This window comes from Callithrix jacchus, chromosome 12 (assembly GCF_049354715.1).
Source record: "Callithrix jacchus isolate 240 chromosome 12, calJac240_pri, whole genome shotgun sequence".
NCBI classification, from domain to species: Eukaryota; Metazoa; Chordata; class Mammalia; order Primates; family Cebidae; genus Callithrix; species Callithrix jacchus.
The window spans coordinates 39,812,491-39,834,088 of NC_133513.1; the positions used below are offsets into that span (position 1 = coordinate 39,812,491).

Consider the following 21,598-nt stretch of genomic DNA (forward strand, 5'->3'; position numbering starts at 1 on the left):
GAGCTTGTTGTCTTCTATCCTAGAAAAGGGAAAGAGAACTGTATTTGAATTAAATCAAGGACCCACAATTTCTGACACTGAAAGGTGATAAAAACAGCCTGAACGCACCTGTTGGTTAGAATGGTGGCAGCTTATGGGAGCTGTAGAGATTTAGACACAAGGACAGGGAACCCTTTTGTTGGCCACTTGGACAATTGAAGAGTTACCCCCTGAGGCAAAAAGCTGACAACAAAGGATCCTCCTGAGGTATTTGGGGGTGGGGTGAAGTGGGGGAGAGGTTAGAGCAGTGAATAAAACAGGGGAAAGTCCCTGTACTTAGACAGCTCTTGTCCATTTGGATATGGGCTCACTAGGTCTCAGGCACTGTTCTGAGCACTTCACACACATGAATTTTTTTAACCCCTGCACCTACTTCAACATGGGCACTTCTCATTATCCCCATTTTACAAATGGGTAAACTAAGGCACAGGAAAATTAAGTGACTTATCCAAGGGTATACAACTAGCAAGTGGCAATTGAGTCTTTCAACCCTGTGAGCATGTGTGTCCCAAACTTTAAAAGGCATATATTTCACCCAAGGGATCTGGGCTTAAAAACAGATTCTGATTCAGTAGATCTGGTGTGGGAGCCTACCATTCTGCATTTCTGAGGAGCTCCCAGGTGACACCGATGCTGCTGACCCATAGACCACGTGTGGGTGGTAAGGGTTGGACCATGATGGGCATCCTTGACCTCCTGGAAACCTAGCTCCTTGGAGATATATGTGTATTGTTCATCTCCGTGTTGTCTTCATCAGGACCTTCTTATCCTCATCTAGGCTTGATTAGCTGAAGCCATGGAAACCCAGCCAAGCTGATTCAGGAGAGGAGTGGGCACAGCCTAAGGGTGCAGAGCTCGTGGAATGCAAGAAGAATAAACACAACACATCAGGCCTTGTGGGTCCCAGAGTGCCATTGAGCTCTGGTCTCTCACCTTCCCTCTGCTGTGCAGGTTCCAGCCTCTGCTCCATGTGCTTAGCTGTTTTCCAACATGGCCACCCACAAAATCCACTGGCTCTTTCAGGCCCAGGGCTCACAATAACCTCATGCACTCTGTTTCTTATTTTAAGTGCTTGAAGGGGGAATCTGGCAGTCAGTAGATTACAGGGGCTATAGTATTGAGCAGGTAGGGGAGGTTGGGTGTGATGGACTCATTGTCTGTTACATCTTAGATCACATGCAAGGTCAGATATTCACTGAGAGCTCCTTCCTGGATACCCAGATTGCTTCCTTTGGGAGACAGCCAGAAAGAAATAGATAATTCATATATTTACCAAGCACCTATCAGCTGCAAGGTAATGTACACAGTGATAAGGATACAGAGGTAGAAGATATAGCCATCACTTTTAAAATAATTTAAGTTCTAATGGCAAAGGAGTTCTATGATCAAAGCAAACTCACGCTAGAGCAAAGCTCTCCTGAGAACAATTAGGAAAGCTGAAATAAAATCTATCAGCACTTCTGCTTTCTGAATCACATATCTACATTTCATAAATATGTTTGTATTATATAATTACCATGTTATGTACATGCATATATGTCAGCTATATTAATTGTTCTCTGAAGGACCAGATAGGCAGCTAGATCACAGAGAAAAGCAGCAAAGTGAGCCCAATTGCTCTGAGAAAACTCTAAGAAAAACTCATTCATACTTAAGTAGCGCTAGTTGAGAGAAGCTATGCAGAAAGTGACAACAGAATGTTTAGGAGGTGAGTTTTTGGTAAACCTAACAGTGAGATAAAAATTGGGAGGTTGTGGTAAATACCCCAGGTTTTTACTGGGGAATGCTGAAAGACTGAATGAACCCTGACTAAGGGCAAACCAGAAATACACTAGATTCTATAAAAACTGAAACTCAGCCTCTCAACAGTTCAAACCCTGATTAGGTTAAAGTGACCATCCCCCTACTCTAACTTCCTGTTGGGAAACAAAAAAATATTTTTAGAGCCTCCATGATTTTCTATATACAATATCTAGCATTCAATTAGAAAAAAGTTATTAGGCATTCCAAGGAAGATCCAAAGCAAACAGATAATAGAGTCTCTGGGAAGTGCAGATATGAAATTTTATCAAGCATAGGTATTAAAATAGTGTGACTGATATGGTTATAGAATTAGATGATAAGCTAGAGAAATTCCTAAAAGAACTGGAAAATCTACAAAAGAAATCAATAATATAGAACCGAATAGAACTGAATAAAAATAATAAATTAAGAACTTAATAGAAGGGTTGTACAGAGGTTAAACACAGATGAAGAGAAAATTAATGATTTGGAAGATATATCAATAGGAAATGTCTAGTGTAAGGCCCAGAGAGACAAAAGGAAGGAAAATTCAGAATTGAAATCATGACAATAATAATACAAAAGTTTGTGGGAGAGGCAGTAAATTAAATTTAAGTTCTAGGCCATCTTTGCCATATTTCTTGCCTCTTGAATTTATCCAATCTCTATTCAGTTCTGGTCTTAGATTCTCTTGTCTAGAGCTCTTCATTGTGGTAACCCTTGACCACATGTGGCTATATAAAGTTAAATTAATTAAGCTTAAAGTAAAAATTCAGTTCTTTGGTAAGAGTAGCTACATTTCAAGTATTCAGTAGCCACATGTGTTCCAGTGGCTGCTGTATTGAACAGTGCAGATATAGAATGTTTCAATCACTTCAGAAAGGTCTATTGAATAATAATCTAATTCCCTGATATTTTACATTTTTCATCAGTTTATTTTCTAGATCTTTACCTATGATGATGTTACCCCCGTGCATGGAAACTTTCCATGGGTGGTCCAGACTCCTTAATGTGAAGTTCAAAGTTTCACACAGTGTAACTCAATTCTGTTTCCCTGCCTATTGAAAGCAGACGAAGCAAATTCAGTGATCTACCATTACCTGAAAGAAGATATATTGTTCTCAAAATTAGGTGACTGTGGTTCTGTGGGTCTGTCTTGCATGGGTACGCAGAGCACTAACCTTGAGTCATCTGATGACTTCAGGCTCCTCTATCCAGGAATGCTGGGACAAGTATACTACATTTTAGAAAGACTCCCACTAAGATAAATCATGTATTAACTCTTGGGTTTCCCACTGGGAACTTCTTATTCTTCAAGTCTATGGGGCAAGTGAGGCTTTTACTGAAATGCATTCTTGCCATTTACTGGCTTTTAAACATGGACAACTGACTTCACCTCTCCTGTGCCCCAGATTTCCTGGCTGTTAGGTAAAGTCCTTGCACCCCTCCCTAACATGTGAGTTTTGACAGCTAAATGGGTTTTTGCAAATGTAGAAACTGCTTTATGAATTTTAATGCTTTGTGTACCACATGACATTCTTTTTTCATGCTGTGCTGTTTCTTTTTTGTCTTTCAGTCATTTCCCTGAAAGCTTCTGAAGAGTCATCCTTTGAGAAAACAAAAGAGACCTGGGCATTTTTTGAAGGTAAAGTTTGTATATTTCTTAATGATAAGATGCAGCCTCACTTTTAGACAATAGGAAGGAAATAGAATATCAAGAAAGGACCCTACCTTCTTAGTTTCTAAGTTGTTTTTGGTCTAAACTTACTCAAAGTAAGATGGAAATCCCTGACAATATCAGCCCACAGTTTTGAAAGAGTGGAAATTATAAGCGCCAGTCCACATAGTTTTCATTTGTTTGTTTTGTTTTGCTCCAGAATTCCTATTCTCAGGTGATATTAGGGAGAAATCTTCAGGTATATAAAAATGATAAGTACCTCTACTGTGACTACATTTTATTTCAGGTTGCTTAAGGAATTTGGAGTTCTAGAAACAGTTTGCAAACCTTAACCAAGTCATTTTCAACCCATGCCAGAATCACTTATGAAGTGTTAAGAACATTAATGCCTGGACCACATCTCTAGAGATTCTGATATAGTTGGAAGTTGTTAAAAGCTCCCCAGATGATTGCATCATGCAGCCAAGCTGAGAACCATGGCCTTGGAACGGTGGTTTCCAAAGTATGATTGCAGACCAGCGGCATATGCATCACCCAGGAGCTTGTTCCAAATGCACGTGGCTGTGCCCTGCCTCAGCTTACAGAATCAGAAGCTCTAGGGATGGTGCCCAAGAGATCCAGGGTTTAACAAGACATCCAGGTGATTCTGAGGCACATGCATGTTTTGGCCTTCGGGCAGGGGTTCTCAACAGCAGGTGACTTTTACTCCTCCAGGGGACAGTTGCCAATGTCTGGATGTATCTTTGGTTGCCACAGCTGTTGGGGGTGCTACTGTCATCTAGTGATAGGGGCCAAGGATGATGCTAATCCTACAATGCACAGGATAGTCCCCATGATAAAGAATTTTGGCTCCTAATAGCCAGAGTGCTGAGGTTGGAAAACCCTGCCTTGGAGTAAGGAAAGTTCAGAGAAATTATTATCATAAAGTGGGTGAGGATTATGATCCTAAGGAATGAAAGACTGTACTTTGTGAGTTCTCTGGCAGATCCTTGGATCAGTGAAAGGCTGGTTAATGTTCAAAAGTGGTCAGGAACTTTGTAAAGATTATGTCTGGTGAAGGCACAGCATTTATTGATGAGGAATGATCTAGCCAAAAGGATCTAAGGAGATGCATGTCTTGGGGCCTTACCGTCACCCCTTGTTAACCCAGTGGGTGGTCTGGCAGAAGGAGGGCCAGCCTTAGAGGGAAAGTACTTGCTTTCAAGCGACCCCTTCCAATCCCTAGCTATAAAGCAGTGGACTGAAAGACATTCTGTCTTAGGAAAAATGTAACTTTTATTGTGAACATCATTTGCAAACCATAGGGTGTCACCCACATAGCCTCTAGGAGTAATTGTTTAGTTTTGTAGTCATGAATATTTTGTTTATGAGATTGCACTTCAGTCCAACAATGATTTTTTGTATTCCTTGACATTTCTCTGCATTTTTGTAGCTGCCCTTCTCTTTATTTGATGTCTGTCTCAAATAAAGAGACAGACATCAAATAAAGCAAAATAATCCCCATTTCCGCCCCTTAGCCTCTCATTAAGAGAATGCTTACTCATTGGCAAAGAGATGAAAAAGGGCTTTACTTCTCATGGAGTGAAGCAGTAGTAAGGGCAAGGTTTACGTTTCTCCTTGCTTTTAGTGAAATTGAGGGAACCCCACTGATGTTTGCCCATATCTCTGGATCTGCCCTGTGACCAGGCACTGTGATGGGTGGGGGTATAGAGAGGGCCTGGCTGCCGCAGGGGTAGATCACTAGGTATCTATATATCATCAGATGCATCAGAATCTCCTGGGGAGACTCTGGGCTCCAGCCCCTTAAGTTCTGGTTATGACCTTAGGGAGGGGTCAAAGAACTTGCAGGGCCACAGGTGATTCCTATGCAAGTGGTCTAGGACCATATTTTGAATACCAGTGCAAAAACAAGACTATATATTTGAAAAGATTGTGGCATTTAGACCCAACATACCTCTTAGCATAATCAGCATTTCTAAAACCTGTTGTATAATTAACAATATCCCATAATTCATGTGCAGCTATAGAATGTCAGGGTTCCTCCTGACCTAACTCTCTACATGAAATCTGCAGCCATTATGTGCTCTCTTCTCAATAGAGAGAATCAGGCCTCATCCAAAAGCAGAATGGGCATTCTCACTATGTATAGTGCCTGCCTCAGAGCAACTGTTTCCAAAGCAATCTTTTCCTATGATTTTATCAGTGGTGGCAGCAGCAGCAGCAGCAGCAGCATCTCCATGCTTTGCTTTTTTAACCCATCCATAGCTTTGGCGAGGTTAGAGGTACAGTTGAAACTCCCTGGCATATAATCCCAGGCCTTTTGCCCTTTTGTTCCTGGACAGGAGAGCTACAGTAGGGATTGTGGATGGATATCCATCCTCCTGGGGCTTAGTTCGTCCTGGCTGTGAGCCCACTGCACAAAAGAGGCATTGATTGTCAGGCCTGTTTGTGAGATGTTAAAGTGAGTTAAAATCCCTTGGGGCTATTGCTCAGGTATTTCACCCTGAGCAAGACGGTATTACAGGCTAAATTAAAAAACAGAAGTACATAGCCTTATGTCCCAAACTGCCGTCTCCTGACTTTTCCATTTGCTCTGGAAATATACAAGACTGAAACTGATTTTCTTGATTCAGAAGTCAGGGGAGAGTAGGGTTCCTGGACTCTGCTGAGGGGCGCTGGGGTCACTCTTTTTCAAAGCAGCACTGAATACCCTTTCAGGGATCAGGGTTGCTGGGCGACAGGTGCCATCTGCCTAGCCCTGTCTTGGTGGGACTGTTTGGGAGGGCAGGAGCTGGCATGCTGACATTGTGCACCCCAGTCTTGGCCTCTCTCAGCATGGGCGGCTGCTCCAGCCTGCCAATCCTGCCATCTGCTTTAGGGAGGCCTGGGCATTTTCTGCATGGTGGCTTGCAGTTGAGTCTAAAAATGGCAGTGATGCCTTTGGAAGTTCAAAGGCAAATGACAAAACTGCCAATGAGTTCAGAGAAAGGGAGTATAACATGATTTTCAGAATTGCTGTGGGTGTGAGGCATTTGTGTTTTCTTTTGTTGTTGCCGCTGCAATCTTGGCTCACTGCAGCCTCCGCCTTCCAAGTTCAAGTGATTCTCCTGCCTCAGCCTCCTGAGTAGCTGGCATTACAGGCGTATGCCACCCTGCCCAGCAAATTTTTGTATTTTTAGTAGAGTTGGGGTTTCATCATGTTGAACAGGCTGGTCTCGAACTCCCAACCTCAGCTGATCTGCCCGCCTCAGCCTCCCAGAGTGTTGGGATTACAGGCATGAGCCACTGCATCTGACCAGATGTGGTATTTTAAAAGTAAACTTCAGATTTGATTAATTGCAGGTATTTTGTTAAATTCAAGCCTTTGTTGAAAGGTCTGGCTTCAACTTTTCAACAAGCATTACTTGGCCTAGTCTGAGTATTAACACTTTTGAGTCAACATTTTACAGAGAGATTTTTACATTAAAAGGTAAAGAATGAATTGGAAGATCTGGCACCACTAGGTGGGCATTTCAGCCTCAGAATAGTGCCCTGGAGCTGAGTACGGCAGGGCTTTGCATCAGCTGACATGGCAGGAAGGTGGCTCTGCAGTCTGGAGTTTGTGACCCTGACTTCAACGGCTCAGAGTTTAACCGCTGTTTGCAGAGAACACCCAGGGAGGGGGTTGTCGTGTTTTGAGCAGACTCAGCAGGGTGCTTGTCTTTATGCAACAAAAGGAAGGAAAAAAAATTCAGAACTTCAGCATACTGTTTGCTGCTCAATCAAGGGGAACTCAGGTGGTCTTTCTGAGCTTTTCTTCTCCTACAAGGCAATACTTTTTAAGGATCTGTAGTTTCAAGAACAAAACAGAGAGTGGCCACGACCAATCCTGTGTGTGTGGGAAGACTGCAGGCAGGAGGTGCCCGCTGGCCGGTGTCCATAACTGGAGTCCTGTGTGTTTGGCGGCCAGCTGAGCCTTCCGGACTTGCCAGATGTTTTCTGATTCTGTAGCCCTGGCTGTCTGTGGGGAGCCCCCTTTGAGCCATGTTGAGGAAGCTGTGATCTGAAACTGTATCCTGGGCCTTTCGAAGCCCCTCACCTCCCGCCAGGGCAGAGTGGGCCCCAGATGTCTGCACCATGCTGCTAGGGACACATGGGGAGAGATCCCTGCCACAGTTCACATCTGCAACCTTGTCCCTTCTGGATTCCTGTGGTCCTGAAGTCAAGGAAAGAGCTCAGATGAAGAGGTGAGCTTGTGTGTCAGCTGCTGTGCTCCGTGGGCACGGAAGCTTTTGTAAGACAATTTTTCTCTCCACTCCATGAATAAGACTAAAGGCAAATTTCCCTGCCTTTTGGTCTGGGGAGCACATATGCAGAGTTCCTTCCAGGCAGATGCTGTGTTCACCTGCCTGAGGTTCTGTCTGCCTGGCAGCATGACTGTGTTGTTCACCATCATCTCCTGCCAGCAAGGGTTCTGGCATCCTGTTCTGGAAGTTTGCTCACCAGCGTGGAAAGGCAGGACTGGCCATGTTGTGGCCATCCCGTGCTCTGAGATCCTCACACAAATCCTGGTCTGTGAACTCTGCTGTGCCCCTGAGTTTGTCATGAAGTGTCTTGTCCAGAATCCAAGAGTCCTGTTACTGAGTTACACACTGTTTAAATGGCTGCTGCAGCCTCCCTCCTAACTCTGACCCCTCACAGAGTTCTCCACCTTGTTAATCTACAGACCCCACACATCAGAGACACAGGTGTTTACCAGAAAGGCCGTTTTGATTTTACGTATGTGAGAGCTTTCTCTACTTCTGTCTCAAACTCCTCACATCGCATCAGCTTCTGGACCTCTCTTAACCTGGCTCTGCACCCACAGCCCACTGGCGGGGTTTTCCTCCAAGACTTTCCCAGTAGCTTCCTAGGGGCAAAACCCAGTGGATGTTTTCCAGCAGTTGGCGCTATTAAGACATCCATCCTTCTTACAGTGCTTTCTTCTGGGCTTCCAGAACTCTCGCCCTAGTGCTCCTCTGCATCTGACTAGCTCTGATCCTTTGTAGGACACTCCCTTCCACACACCTGCCCCTACCCCTTAAATATTAGAGCAGATGCACCCTTTGCCTGCTACCTTGTCCTATGGCACTTTCTCCTTATTTTAATTTTAGTCCAGACATCTAGATTGCTAAGAGCAGAAATCTACTCAAACTAGTTTAGACAAAAATGCTGACTGCCTTAAGAATGCAGGAAGATCACATGGACTGCAGGGGCAGAGGTGTGGGGCCCAGGCCAGAGAGGGGAGAGTCAAAAGGAACGTGAATGTCTGATTCCATCTCATGCCCCCTTCCCTCTCATTAACCATGAGTCTGACCTGCTTCTCTAGGCTCTCCCTGGGAGCCAGCCACCTGCTACCCCCAGTAGGCTTGCGTTTTCAGCTTAAGCAGTTAACTAACTGCTTCTCCATGCCCCAAGGGCTTTACAAAGGTGCTTTTCTGTTGGCTCAGCTATTCCACTTCTAGGAACTTGATCTTGAGAATATATTGTGAGAGCTGCACTCAGGTTTAAGTTCATGAATGCTCACCATAGAATTATTTATGATGGGGAACAGGCAGAAACACTTTGAGTAGCCCATAGTAAGAGATTGTTAAATCACTGATAATATATTAATATGACAAACTTTTATCATATTTTACAAAATGATTCTGAAATATTTTTGAAAATAATTTATTGAGAAAATGAGATAAATGGAAAAGAGGATGTGAAAGTATATTTTCTCTATTTTAATATATATGCATATATATCCTAAATTATACCAAATATTTATTAATGGTAGTTGTCTCAGGGTGATGGGATGGCCGATGACTTTTTTCTCTACACATTTTTGTATTTTTTTGTTATTTTAAATACAACTTGATGCAGAACTCTAGTCCTCTTCTCTCGGCCTCCTCAGGCTGGGCTGGTCTCCTCTGAGTGCTCCAGGTACTGGGCCCACATTCTTATTGTTACACTTACTATGTGGCCCTCTATTTCTTGAAGAGAAAGCCTTTGTTTGTGCATCTTTAATTTTCTTGTACTGAGGAAAGTACTGACTGTGGCTGATAGTAAATGTCTGTTGGCTGTAGAAATTTAAGCCAACGGAGAAATATTTTTGCTAAGTTCAAACATTTGCTAAGTTCAGATGTCTGGTATTTTGCTTCAAACATGGTTAGAATACTGCTTTGGCTTCCCTTTTCACTTTCTGAGCAGCTTGGCATTGTATTGATAAAGTTGATTATTGGAGTTTAAGAAATATACATAAATGTAGCTGGGCACTGAGGCTCACTCCTGTAATTCTAGCTACTCAAGAGGCTGAGGTGGGAAGGTCCCCTGAGTTCAGGAGTTCAAGGCTGCAGTGAGCTGTGATTGCATCACTGCACTCCAGCCTAGGTGATGGAGTGAGACCTTATCTCTAAAAGAGAAGTATGTACGTGAACATGGTTTAACTGTTGAGAGTTAGACAACTTTTTATTTTGAAATTATTGTAGATTAACATCCATTTCTGGCCATGCATGGTGGCTCACCCCTGTAATACCAGCACTTTGGGAGGCGGAGGCTAGTGGATCACCTGAGGTCAGGAGTTCAAGACCAACCTGGCCAACATGGTAAAACCCTTTCTCTACTAAAAATATAAAAATTAGCTGGGTGTGGTAGCACACACCTGTAGCCCCAGTTACTCAGGAGGTGGAGGCTGGAGAATCACTTGAACCTGAGAAGCAGAGGTTGTAGTAAGCCAAGATTGTGCCACTGCACTCCAGCCTGGGCAACAGAGCAAGAGAAAAAAAAATCCATTTCTAAAAGTCTTACACAGAGATGTCTTGTAACCATTTGTGTTCTTTACCTAATTTCTCCCAATAACAGCATTTTGCAAAACCATAAAACAATATCACAAACAGGATATTAACACCCATACAGTCAAAATACAGAATATTTCTGTCATTATAAGTGGCCCTTATAGCCAAAACCCATTTTCCTCCCACCACCACCTGCTTCTTAATTTCTGGGCACCACTCATCTGTACTCTGTTTCTATAGTTTTGTCATATTAAGAATGTTACATTGATGAAATCATACAGTATGTAAACTTTGGGATCCTTTTCTTTTACTCACTCAGCATACTTCTGTGGAGATTTATCCAGATTGGCGTGTGCAGCGACAGTTCTTTTTCTTTTTTAATTGCTGAGGATGCTGTGGTGTGGATGTACCACACTTTGACCATAACTATTCATCTCCTGAAGGAAACCTGGGCTGTTTCAAGTTTGTGGCTACCATGAGCAAAATTGCTGTTGACATACATGTATAGTTTTCCATGTGAACTTAAGCTGTCATTTTTCTGGGACAAATGCATGGAATGCAATGTCTGGGTTGAATGGTTGCTACAGGTGTCTCTTTTGAGAAACTGCCAAGCTCTATTCCAGAGTGTCTGAGCCACTTTGCATTGCCACCAGCCATATCTGAGTGACTGACCCGGTTTATCTGCATCCTCGCCAGCATTTGGGGATGTCACTATTTTTTATTTTAGCCACCCTGAAAGGCACATGGGAAAGAAATTTTATCGTAGTTGCATTTTGCATTTCTCTAACAGTTGCAGAAGTGAGTCATTTTTTTCATGGGCTTGTTTTTCACGTGTACATTCTTTTTAGGGAAATGGCTGTAATTTTTTTAACAGAATTATGTAGTTTTTGCTGTTGAGTTTTGAGAGTTCTTTAGCGTCTGGATACTAGTCCCTTGTTGGATATGTGGTTTACAAATATTTTCTCCCAGTCTGTGTGACTTTTCATATGGTTGTTTATGGAGCATAAGTTTTTAATTTTGATAAAGTCAAGTATAATATATTAAGTTTTACTAACTTAGACGGTGCCTCTGGTGGCAAGTCTAAGAAGTCTGTCTATTCTTAGATCCCAAAGATTTTTCTTGTGGTTTTTTTCTAAAGTCTTCTAGCTTACATTTTACATTTAGGTTGTGGTCCATTTTGAGTTCATTTTTGAATAAAAGGTGAGGTTTATTTTAGTTTTATTTTCTGCAGTGGAAGTCCCACTGACTCAGCACCATTGATTGAAGAAACTATCCTTACACCATTGAATTACTTTTGCACTTTTGTCAAAAATCAACTGAGCATGCCTGTGTGGGTCTGTTTCTGGGCTCTCTGTTCTGTTGCATTGATCTGGGTCTGTCCTTGCACCAGTACCACACTGCCTTGATGACTGTTGCAGTGGGATTTCAAACACTTCAATTCCGTGTTCTCATGCCAGTGCACTCACCCTGCTGTGGCCCCCCGGAGGCTGACCTACGTGCCTGTCCTTGCCTTTCAGATCTCTACGTGTATGCCGTCCTTGTGTGCTGCGTGGGGATCCTCAGCATTCTGCTCTTCATGCTGGTCATTGTCTGGCAGTCTGTGTTTAACAAGCGGAAATCCAGAGGTAAGAAAACAGATAAGATCATGTCTGGGATGGAAGTACACCCTGACCACAGACGGGCGGAAGATGCTAGGCAAAGTACCACCTTGGTAGAAAAGTACATTGTGAGTCAGGGATTATTTACCTGTGACTGTGGGCAAAGTGAGCAAGCTGAGCTTCCCTTGGACTCTGCTAATACACATTGTGGCCATCGTTGACATCACTGAATTTCCCCTTTCTTAGTTTCTGAGGCCCCTTCTTGCTGTCAATCTCCGTGAAGAGCCTGCGGCATCAGATGAAACTAGGGTTGGAGTTTGACTCTGCCACTTGAGGCTGAGGTTTGGGGCAAGTTCCCAAGACATTCTGAATATGGATTTCCTTGTTTATGAAAGGGGATTGGCACCCCCTTCTGTCGGTGGACTGTTCTTGTGAGTGTTCACCTGTAAGGCAGGTGTCACTTGGGAAGTCTCCCCCATTTTTTTCCCTGACTGGTCTGAGAGTCCCCTTCCATCTTTTTTCTCTTTGGTGTCCCTGTTTCCCTGAACTCTGCCCTCAGCCCCTTCCTGTCTTCTGCCTTCCTTCTCAGGAAAGTGTAGGTCTCATAACTTTCATCTCTCTCTGAACGCTGCCTGCTTTCTCATGAGTCCCGGCTACTCCCCAATCCCTGATTTCACTTGCCCGCAGCTCCTGGTGGAGATCTCCTTTGAGAGGCCCTCCCTGCGCCCTGCTTCAGAACATCCAAAACAGCCGGGGACACTGTGTCTCCCCAAGGTGACCAGGGTAAGAACTGAGCTCTGGAATTGGACTGATTCCGGTTCCAGTGGCTCCCTCATTTACAGGCTGACAACCTCCCTCTGTGCATGCCCTCCTCATCTGTGACATGGAGGAGGCAGCAGTGCACCAGTCTCAGGCTTGTGGTGAGGACTAAGTTACCAAAAGAAAGATGCTAAAACCCTAACACAGGCTCCAGCAAATGTCCTGCTTTTATGTTGACATATGGCTCTAATTATACACAGTAATTGTCACTATTAGCTCAAAGTCATGGAGCTTGGAAATGTTATATTCAGTGGTCACAGCTTGAGGGGCTACTCCAACAGTGACTCTGTACAGCATTAGCACGGGGGTGTGGGCAGGGCTAAGGGACAATGAGGGAAGTGACGCATCCAGGGATGAGTACCCATGGGACACTGTTTCCATCCTACACCTCAAGGGACAAGGGGAGGGGACGTTCCTGGAATGGACCATACAATTGCTGTAGCTTTGGAAGAGGTGTCACCAACAGGGGCCTGCAGAGAGGGACTCAGCCCCTGACAAACCAGGAGGCAGCTAGGAGGGAACCAGGATGGTACATCCTCCAGCCCCTCTTCCCTCCCCACTAGGATCTCCTGCTGCTACTGCTCTTGGTGCCACCCACCGGAAGCCAGGGGGCCAGGAGCAGGAAGGTGCCTCCAGGGCTAAGCAAGGTGGACAAAGGTGGATGGGGATCTAGAGGACAGTGGAGAACTCCAGCACCCTCAGCAATCGACAATCCAGTGGAGGCTGTAACCTGGGTGTCTTTCCTCTGGAGCCTGTGCCCTCCCACCAGCCTCTGCGTGTGTCTCTGTGTTGTCTTTCAAAGCCAGCTCCAGGGCCTTCCCCTGCAACACCCACCCCCCTCATCAGCGGCAACTCAGCTTTTCTCCTGTCTTCAACCCCTGAGTACTCTTGTGAGCTTGTGGCATGTTGTACACGTGCCTTGACATCGGCCTCCCTTCCAGAGGACAGTGTGTGAGGCAGGGACCATGCATTCAATTCATTCTCCTTGGAATTTGGCTCAGGACAGATGCTCAGCACATGGTGGACAAATGGGATTATTTTCTACCTGCCTTACTCCCAACTGTGGGAGCATGGAAGCCACATAGGCAGTTTCCAAGCTGGATATGCTCTGAAAGCACTTCCACCTGGACTCAGGGGCATGACCAAGAGTCTGCATGGGCTCCAGGACCTGCTAGGCCCTAGGCAGGGTCAGGGAAACAAAGCAAGGCCAAGAAGGGCAGACTGGGACACGTGGGAGCACCTGGCATCCTCCTCCAGGCCTCACAGAGAGGCTTCAGAGAATGGGATCCCAGCTGCCTCATCCTCACTGGAGAGGGCCTCAGATGGTTTTGTGTGCACCTGTGCACAGTACCTGAAAGCCCTCCCCAAAACCCAGCTGTCCAAAGCTTTGTCTGAGCACCTGCTGTGTGCCAGGTACCTCATGTGGCCCCTCCATGGGCTTATGTGACTCTGGATGAGAGCTGTACCACTCTCACCTGACAGGCAGCACAGCTGAGGCGCTTGAGAAGGTCCTGAAACCAGGGAGTGGCGGAGCGAAGTCAAGCCCCAGCCTCCCAACTGCTGGGGTGTGGAAGCCACGTAGGCAATTTCCAGGCTGGGTTCCCAAGCCTCCCATGTTTCTGTTCAAGAAAACCTTGGCCATCAGGGGGCTGTCCTTGCCAAGGGAATCTCCGGATGCAACCCCCAGTGGGACCTTGAGATAAACAGAGGCCATCCCAGAAGCCGGGAGGCCACAGACCAGCCCCTCGTTACTCTTAGCCTTGCTCACCCAAAGCCTGGCACTGTTTTGCCTCTAAGGGCACTCAACGTTCACGTGAGCTGGAGCTGATTGCCACATACGTTGTTTGCCAAGCACAGACATGCTTTCCCCTTCCCTCCCAAGCTGCGAGTCTCCGTCCTTGCTCTTTGTTGTGCCCACAGTGCCAGGAACCTCATCATAGGACCTTGACAGCACTGAGTCAACCTGGAAAATACCAATCCCAGTGGCCCAGGGTCTAGCCTGGAATTATTCTGCTGGTTCCTCTGTCACACTGGTTTCCAAAGGCCTTTGCTTCTTCGTGAATTAGTCCTGACCTGCTGCCTCAGAGTGCCTCCAACAATCCAGCCTTCTGTGTCTGAAATTTAAAAAGTGCAGGTTTTTAATGCACAAACTCGAACTAGATAGGAAAGAGAAGTGGCCTGGCTTCTTTCTCTGTACTCATCAGTGTGAGCTGTGACACTGCTTGGTTTGCACAGATTGTGCCAGAACTGGAGATAGAACCTCCCAAGGCTTGTTAAGCACCCATGCCTTCCCTGTCCTGGGCACACTCTGCTTCCCTGTGAGGATGAAGCTAAGGGCCTGTGGCCATTCCTTCCAGAGATGCAAGAAAAGGGAGCTGGGGGTTGCGTTCCACCCACAACTAGACTTGGGTGGAGAGGAGGCCTTTAAGCACAGAATGGGGTGGCTGTGGATGAGGAGGAGCTGAGGATGGCCTGGGGGCACTGGAAGGAGGAAGGGCTCACTCACTTGGAGTCAGATACTTGGACAGCTGGAGTGAGATCCCTCTGGTCCTTCAGTGGGTGTCGGGTTGCTCAGCTAGCTCTCTTATCAGGCCCCCTGAGTGCCCATCTTTCCTTTGTGGGGGTTGGTAAACCCCCCTGGAGTGCTGGACTTGAGGCCTAGATTCAAGCTGCCTTATTTACAAAGTGGGTCTTCGGAACTCCCAACTCTTCTCACTCTAACATTCAAATGAGGGTTCCTCTTACCTCGCGGTGATGTGGGAGATACTTTCACCACCTGGGTGGCTGCTCATCCTGGCAGAGAGGTGATCTGACCATTTTCTTTAGTAGTCACATTCAAAAAGGTAAAAAGAAGCAAGTAAAATTAATTTTAATATTTTTTATTCAATCCACTATATCCAGAATATCATTTCGACAGTATCAATAAATAAAGATGATGAATGAGATATGTGATATTTATTTTTTTATGCTAAGGTGTGGCTTCATCGTCCCGTGAGATCTCACACCTTCAGCACGTCTCATTTTGGATTCATCACATTTTGGGACTTGACAGCTACCTGGGCTCATGGCTGCCCTGTGGGACTACAGGACTCTGGACAGACAGCTGTGCATGCTGGTCCTTTGCATGGAAGGAACATGGCCTCTAAGTGGCGTTTTGTGCCGAAGGGGCAGGAGGTGGAGGACTTGCTTCTCCTTTTCAGCTTCCCACTTGGTGATAGAGGTGGTCCTGTCTTTATAACTGTTGGCCTGGAAGGTTTTCCAGGCAGGACTGACTCCTAGACGGGGCTGGGCTCTGGGGCCTGGCATGGTGGAACACAGGGCTGTGTGTAGTAAGGGGTACACCCTGGTCCTTTCTCTCCCACTGGAGAAATGCAGGCAGGGGCTGTGGGTTGAACCCCTAATGAGGGAGGTGCTTTTGCAGGCTGCAGGGCCCCCGCCTGTGCTGGGCTGCAGGAGTTGGGGAGAGTACTGTGGCCCTTCCTCTGAAAATGCTCCTGGGTGCTTACTGTGCCTGAAGTACTGTGACCTCTTGCAATGCTGGGGTGGCCACAATCCTTGTCTCAAGTGCAGACACTTGATGGCTAGAGCAGAAACATCTATAGATCCTAGCACAGGGGCCTGTGCAAAGCCTGGAGGTCAGAAGACGTGGTCAGGGCATAGGGGTAAGGTGGGGAGACATCAACCAGGCTTTGGAGGTCCTGACACTATTACAGGGCCTGATAAGATGAGGGAGAGGGTGCCTCCACCCCAAATCACCCAGCATGGGGTGGCAGTGGTGATAAGGACAGGTCTAGATGGGAAGACAAAGCCTTCAGGCTGGACATGACACCTAGAAGGTTTGGCATGGGGTGAGGCTGTGAGCAGCGTGGTCTTTGCTGAAAAAGAGAAGAAAGGGTGAGGGTGGTATGGAGTGGCTCAGGGCCTGCTGCTTCTTATCAGGAGAGGTTGCAAAAATAAGCCTTCCTTTTAGAGATTTCAAAGTTCTAACAATCCTAAAATCATCATTTGAGAAGAACATATCCTGAGTGTTCACCTCTGTGCAAGACGGTTGCATGGAGCCAGAGCCTCTGGGTCAAGTGGCTGCATGCCAGGCCACATCCCACGGAGTGTATTGGCTCCGTTATGCAACCCTTTATTAGCTGCTTCTCTTCCTGATCTCCCTCACTTTCCAGTGGGTTTCCTAGGATTGCCTCCCACATAAACGCTTGACATTTGAATCTTTTTTCTTATGATTTCTGCTGCTTAGCACATTTAGGTTAATAGCACTAATTATGCTATGTATATTTAAGGCTGACTCTGGGTGAAGTCTATTTCTCAGGTGCCTATAAACCTCATCTTTGAATCACTTTTGGTCCTATGGGCAGTCCCTTTAATGGGACCATCAGCCCCACATACACCCCACCGATACCTCAGAATGGTGCGTGTATCTTGCATGTACAGGGGTGCATCTCCTGTACCCTGGCACTGTCTGGCCTCACCAGGCTCCTGACCCTTCTTAGTCAGCTCCCTGCCTCCGACGAACAGTGCAGCTGCTCTACTGTCCCCTGCATTCCTGATCTCCAGGCTGCTCACTTTGCTACCCCTGGACTGGACTTGCCAAAATGCTGGTCACCTCATGGGATTCTCTTGGGTCGCAGTCCCAGCTCTGCTTGGCTCCAGCTGTGTGGCACAGTGGTCTGGCCATTTCTTTGTGAGACTCTGTTTCCCCACCTGCAGGAGCCCTGACTCCAGCTGCCTAGAGTCTGTGAATGGTGCAGAGTACAGTCAGCTCTCCCTCCCCGTACATTCTGCACCGAAGATTCAACTAAACTCGGAAAGAAAATATCTGATAAAAAGAAATGAAAAATAGCAATACAAAAGTACAAATAATACTGATGAAAAAGACAGTATAACAATGGTTTACATAGCATTTACTTTGTATTATGTGTTATAAGTAATCTAGAGATGATGAAAAGTATACAGGAGGATGTGTGTAGGTTATATGGAAATACGACTCCATTTTATGTAAGAATCTTGAGCTTCTTCAGATTTTGGTATCCTTGTGAGGTTCTGGAATCAATGCCCCAAAGATACTTTGTGGTATACAAAGATATCCCAAAGAGGGATGACTGTAGTTACAAGAGGGCTCCGGAGTCAGGCTGCCCAACTTTGGCGCTTCCCAGGTGTATTAGATTGCTAAGGCCTCCACAGCAAAGTACCACAGACTGGATGCCTTTAACAACAAAAATGTATTGTCTCACAGTTCTGAAGTCCGGAAGTCTTGAGATCAAGATGTCAGCGGGATTCATTTCTCCTGAACCCTCTCTCTGGGCTTAAGAGACTGCCGCTCTTTCTGTGTCTTCACGTGGTCTTCCCTCTGTGACTTAAAAGTAATCTTTACTTTTAAGGACACTAGTCAAATTAGATTAGGGCTCATCCTAATGGGCTCATTTTAACTTAATTACCTCTTGAAAGACTCTGTCTCCAAATGCAGTCACATTCTGAAACACTGGGGATTAGGCTTCAGTTAGTCTTAGTGGAGGAGGCATAATTCAGCCCATAACACCACCTGCGTGACCTTTCTGTGCTTCAGTGTCCTCCCCTGTAAAATAGTAGCAATGACAAGGCTACTGTGAAGATTAAATTAGGATACAAAGTTGTGGTCTTCAAACTTTTTTGCTATGCACTCAATCTTAATTTTTTTGTTGGCATTTAAACTTATTCATCACAAATGTAAATTGTTGCAAAAGATGTAATTTCCATCTTTGACATTTAAAAATGAAATAATTATATCCATCTTTCTTTTACATCTAAATGTCTTGAATTTAATGACTGTCTTCATTTACTTAAAGCCATCATGAGAAAAAAAGACCTACCCAAACAAGCTTTAGCTGTTAGAAATTTTGTATTGTTTCTTCTTCTCCTTGACTTTTATCTTCAATACACTTCCCCACAAAATTTCATCCTATTGTAACACATCTTTTATTTTGAAGGTTCTTTATTAATTACGCTATTATACTTAATCTGTAAGATAATATGTGTGTACAAATTTAAATCAATACTTTTTAAATTTCCTCATTTTGTAAATGTCTAAGTGTTGAAATATTTTTAGATTGAATTATCAATATTGAACAATTAGTAAACTTTGGAAAATTATTATAAAATTATTCAAAATGACATAAAAATCATACATTTAGATATATAATTAACAACATTAAGAAGCAAAATTTACTGGGAATACATTTTTATTGAAATTAATTTTAATTTTTACCTCATATACCATTGTGTGATATTTTTTAGGGATAAAATTCACCACCAATTTTGTTAATAGATGTTAGCTCTGAAATACTTCAGTATAAAGAGAGTGTAAATGAATGAGTGAAATTTTCTTATACTCCTCAGTTTTTAGAACTGATTCCCAGGTATATGTCAAAAGTCACATCATGATTTATCATCCAAAATGGTTTTTAATACTCTACCAGATGACAACTGGATTAGGTCATTATTCAATCCTTGTTGAAAGCAACGTAGTATTAGAAACATCCTCCTCTTCAGAAAGATTTAGTTGCTTAGTTAATAATTCGCTTTCTTGACACAAATATTAGTATTTTCCATCAATTCTTGTTTGTTGCCCCATTTATGTTTCCCTCTGGGACAGGTCTCCAGGATGGGTGTGCTTTGATTTTATGAATAGAAAAGTGTGATGTTAAAAGTGGGGAGGGGAAATGAATACAGCCAGACCTCAGGCGTGTTCTAAGAGAATACATTCTTGTGAAAGAATACTATGGGAAATGAGGACGTGGAAACTGATTCCTTAAAACTGTTTTTCTGAAAAGTACACAGGGGTATGCAAACTCTAGATTGAAGACCACTGATCCATCTAATAAGCTTAGAATAGTGTCAGGGACACATGAAATGTTCAATAAATACTAACTATGGTTGTTATTATTGTTGCATCTATAGATTATTTAGTATACCATAGGTGCTCAGTAAATGGAATGCAGAAAAAGTTTAGATATTAATATGATGTTGAACCAAATGAACCTGTATAGCTCCCTTTGAAGCAGAGATTCTCTCATCTTACTCTGGAACCTGTATAACAGATCACCTCATATATAATAGCTTAAAGCAACTATTATTTGCTCTGAATTCCACAGGTTGCCAATTTGGGCCAGGCTCAGCTGAGCATTTCTTCCGCTGGTCTCAGCTGCAGTCATTCATGCAGCTGCAGTCTCTTGGTGCATCACCTGGGACCTGGTTGCTTTGGGCCTTGGCTGCGATAGCTGGTGTCTGCTCCATGTAGTCACATCTTCCAGTAGGCTAGCCAAGCTTCCTCATATGGTAGTAGAAGAGTTCTCTGCAACAAGGGAGAGTGGGCAAACCCCATAGCACAGATGTTCTTTTATACCTCTGCTTGTGACACATTGGCTAATGTTCTCTTGACCAAAGCAAGTACATGTGGCCAAGCCCAGAGTCAGTGTGGAGGGGATACACATGGGTGTGGACAGATGCAAGGAGGTGTGATTCACTGGGTCCACTGAAGTAACAATCTACCACACAATGCAAGGGTCCCTCTGTTTATTTCAGCTTTACTTCTGTTTAAAGTAAAACCAACTAGGAACCTCAGAGTGGACACTTGCTGGATTATGTGCCTAGATATTCTTACTTTTCCACGGGAGTCAGAATCCTTTGGTTTTCCTCAAAGAGACACACTGTAGAAGTAGGTTTTGCTCTAAGACTGTTTTCCCAAGGGCCTCTTTTTAGTCCTGGAAGAGCATTAATCAGATAATTCAAACCCATTTTACAACAAGGAGCTTCTAAATGGACAGGTTATTCCATGTGCCCTCAAGAGGGCTTTTTTTTGACTCAGGCAGAGCTTAGAGCTTAGAGCTTAAGGGTGGGTGACTCTATTACTTCAGGACCCCAACTCAACTTGCCTTGGCCCACAATGAATATTTTGGGTTTTGTACCCAGGAAGTCTGGAGTGTATGGCTCAATGCCTGGTTAGATCCACAGCTGGAACACGTTAAGTCACTGTGGTGTCCATGTGATGGCTCTGCTGTGCTCCTCCATAGAGAATTATGTGAGCCTTGAGAGTTGGCTGGTATAGCACCAATACCTGAACAACACCTGGCTTCCTGCATTTCCTGGTAAATCCTAGAACATATACCTCTGAAGTAGCATTGGTTTACTATCTTCTATTATTTTTCTTTTCACAGTGAGACGTTATTTGGTGAAATGCCCTCAGAACAGGTAAGAATATTTTCTTCCTTTTTTTGAATAAAACTTTTTGCCATTTAACTTTCTTTGGATATTACCAAGAAATTGATTAAATTTGTATTTTTACCTAAAGGTCTGCATATCTGTCCACAAATATGCCTACAAATGTGTATTCTGCATGCATTTGCATGTTTCCAGGTTCTACAGTCTGGTTGTCACTCCAGGGGATCCGGAGAGCACATAGCTTTTGCTGGCCCAGCAGGCTTGCTGGAGGAGGCTTTCTGTGTGGTTCTGCAGAGGTGCTCCCCGGTTTAGGAAGGGGCTCACACCTGGTCTGAACCACTTTGATACAGACCACTTTGATTTTGACCACAAACACCCCTAATTCTCTTCACCAGTGCTGACTTATTGTATGCCCTGCTTTCAGCTGGTTAGACATATCTTAAAGGTAATATAATAGTTCTAAGAGATATTGCTAATCAAAGTGTTTAAAAATTTGGAATTTCTGATCCAGACGAGATGGCATAGGTCTGTTTCTTCCTTCTCTTCTCTGCTAAGTAAAGCTATAAACCTTGGAAATAACATTAAAGACAACCAAATGAAGACTTTGAAAGGTGGTATAAAGAGGTAAACTGGTTTGGGATCCCAGGACTGGAGGAGTAACACAGCTGTAATACATCTTGTGTTTT

The 21,598-nt window shown here is 44.4% G+C and overlaps 1 protein-coding gene across 1 annotated transcript in view; it reads left to right on the forward strand.

Moving 5' to 3' along the window:
- VSTM4 (V-set and transmembrane domain containing 4) overlaps positions 1-21,598 on the forward strand; it is a 96,311-nt gene that overhangs the window by 24,933 nt on the left and 49,780 nt on the right. The window contains exons 3-5 of the mRNA XM_035267705.2: positions 3,398-3,466; positions 11,811-11,918; positions 20,909-20,942. Coding sequence (XP_035123596.1) covers positions 3,398-3,466; positions 11,811-11,918; positions 20,909-20,942 — 211 coding nt within the window. The remainder of the gene's footprint in view (positions 1-3,397; positions 3,467-11,810; positions 11,919-20,908; positions 20,943-21,598) is intronic.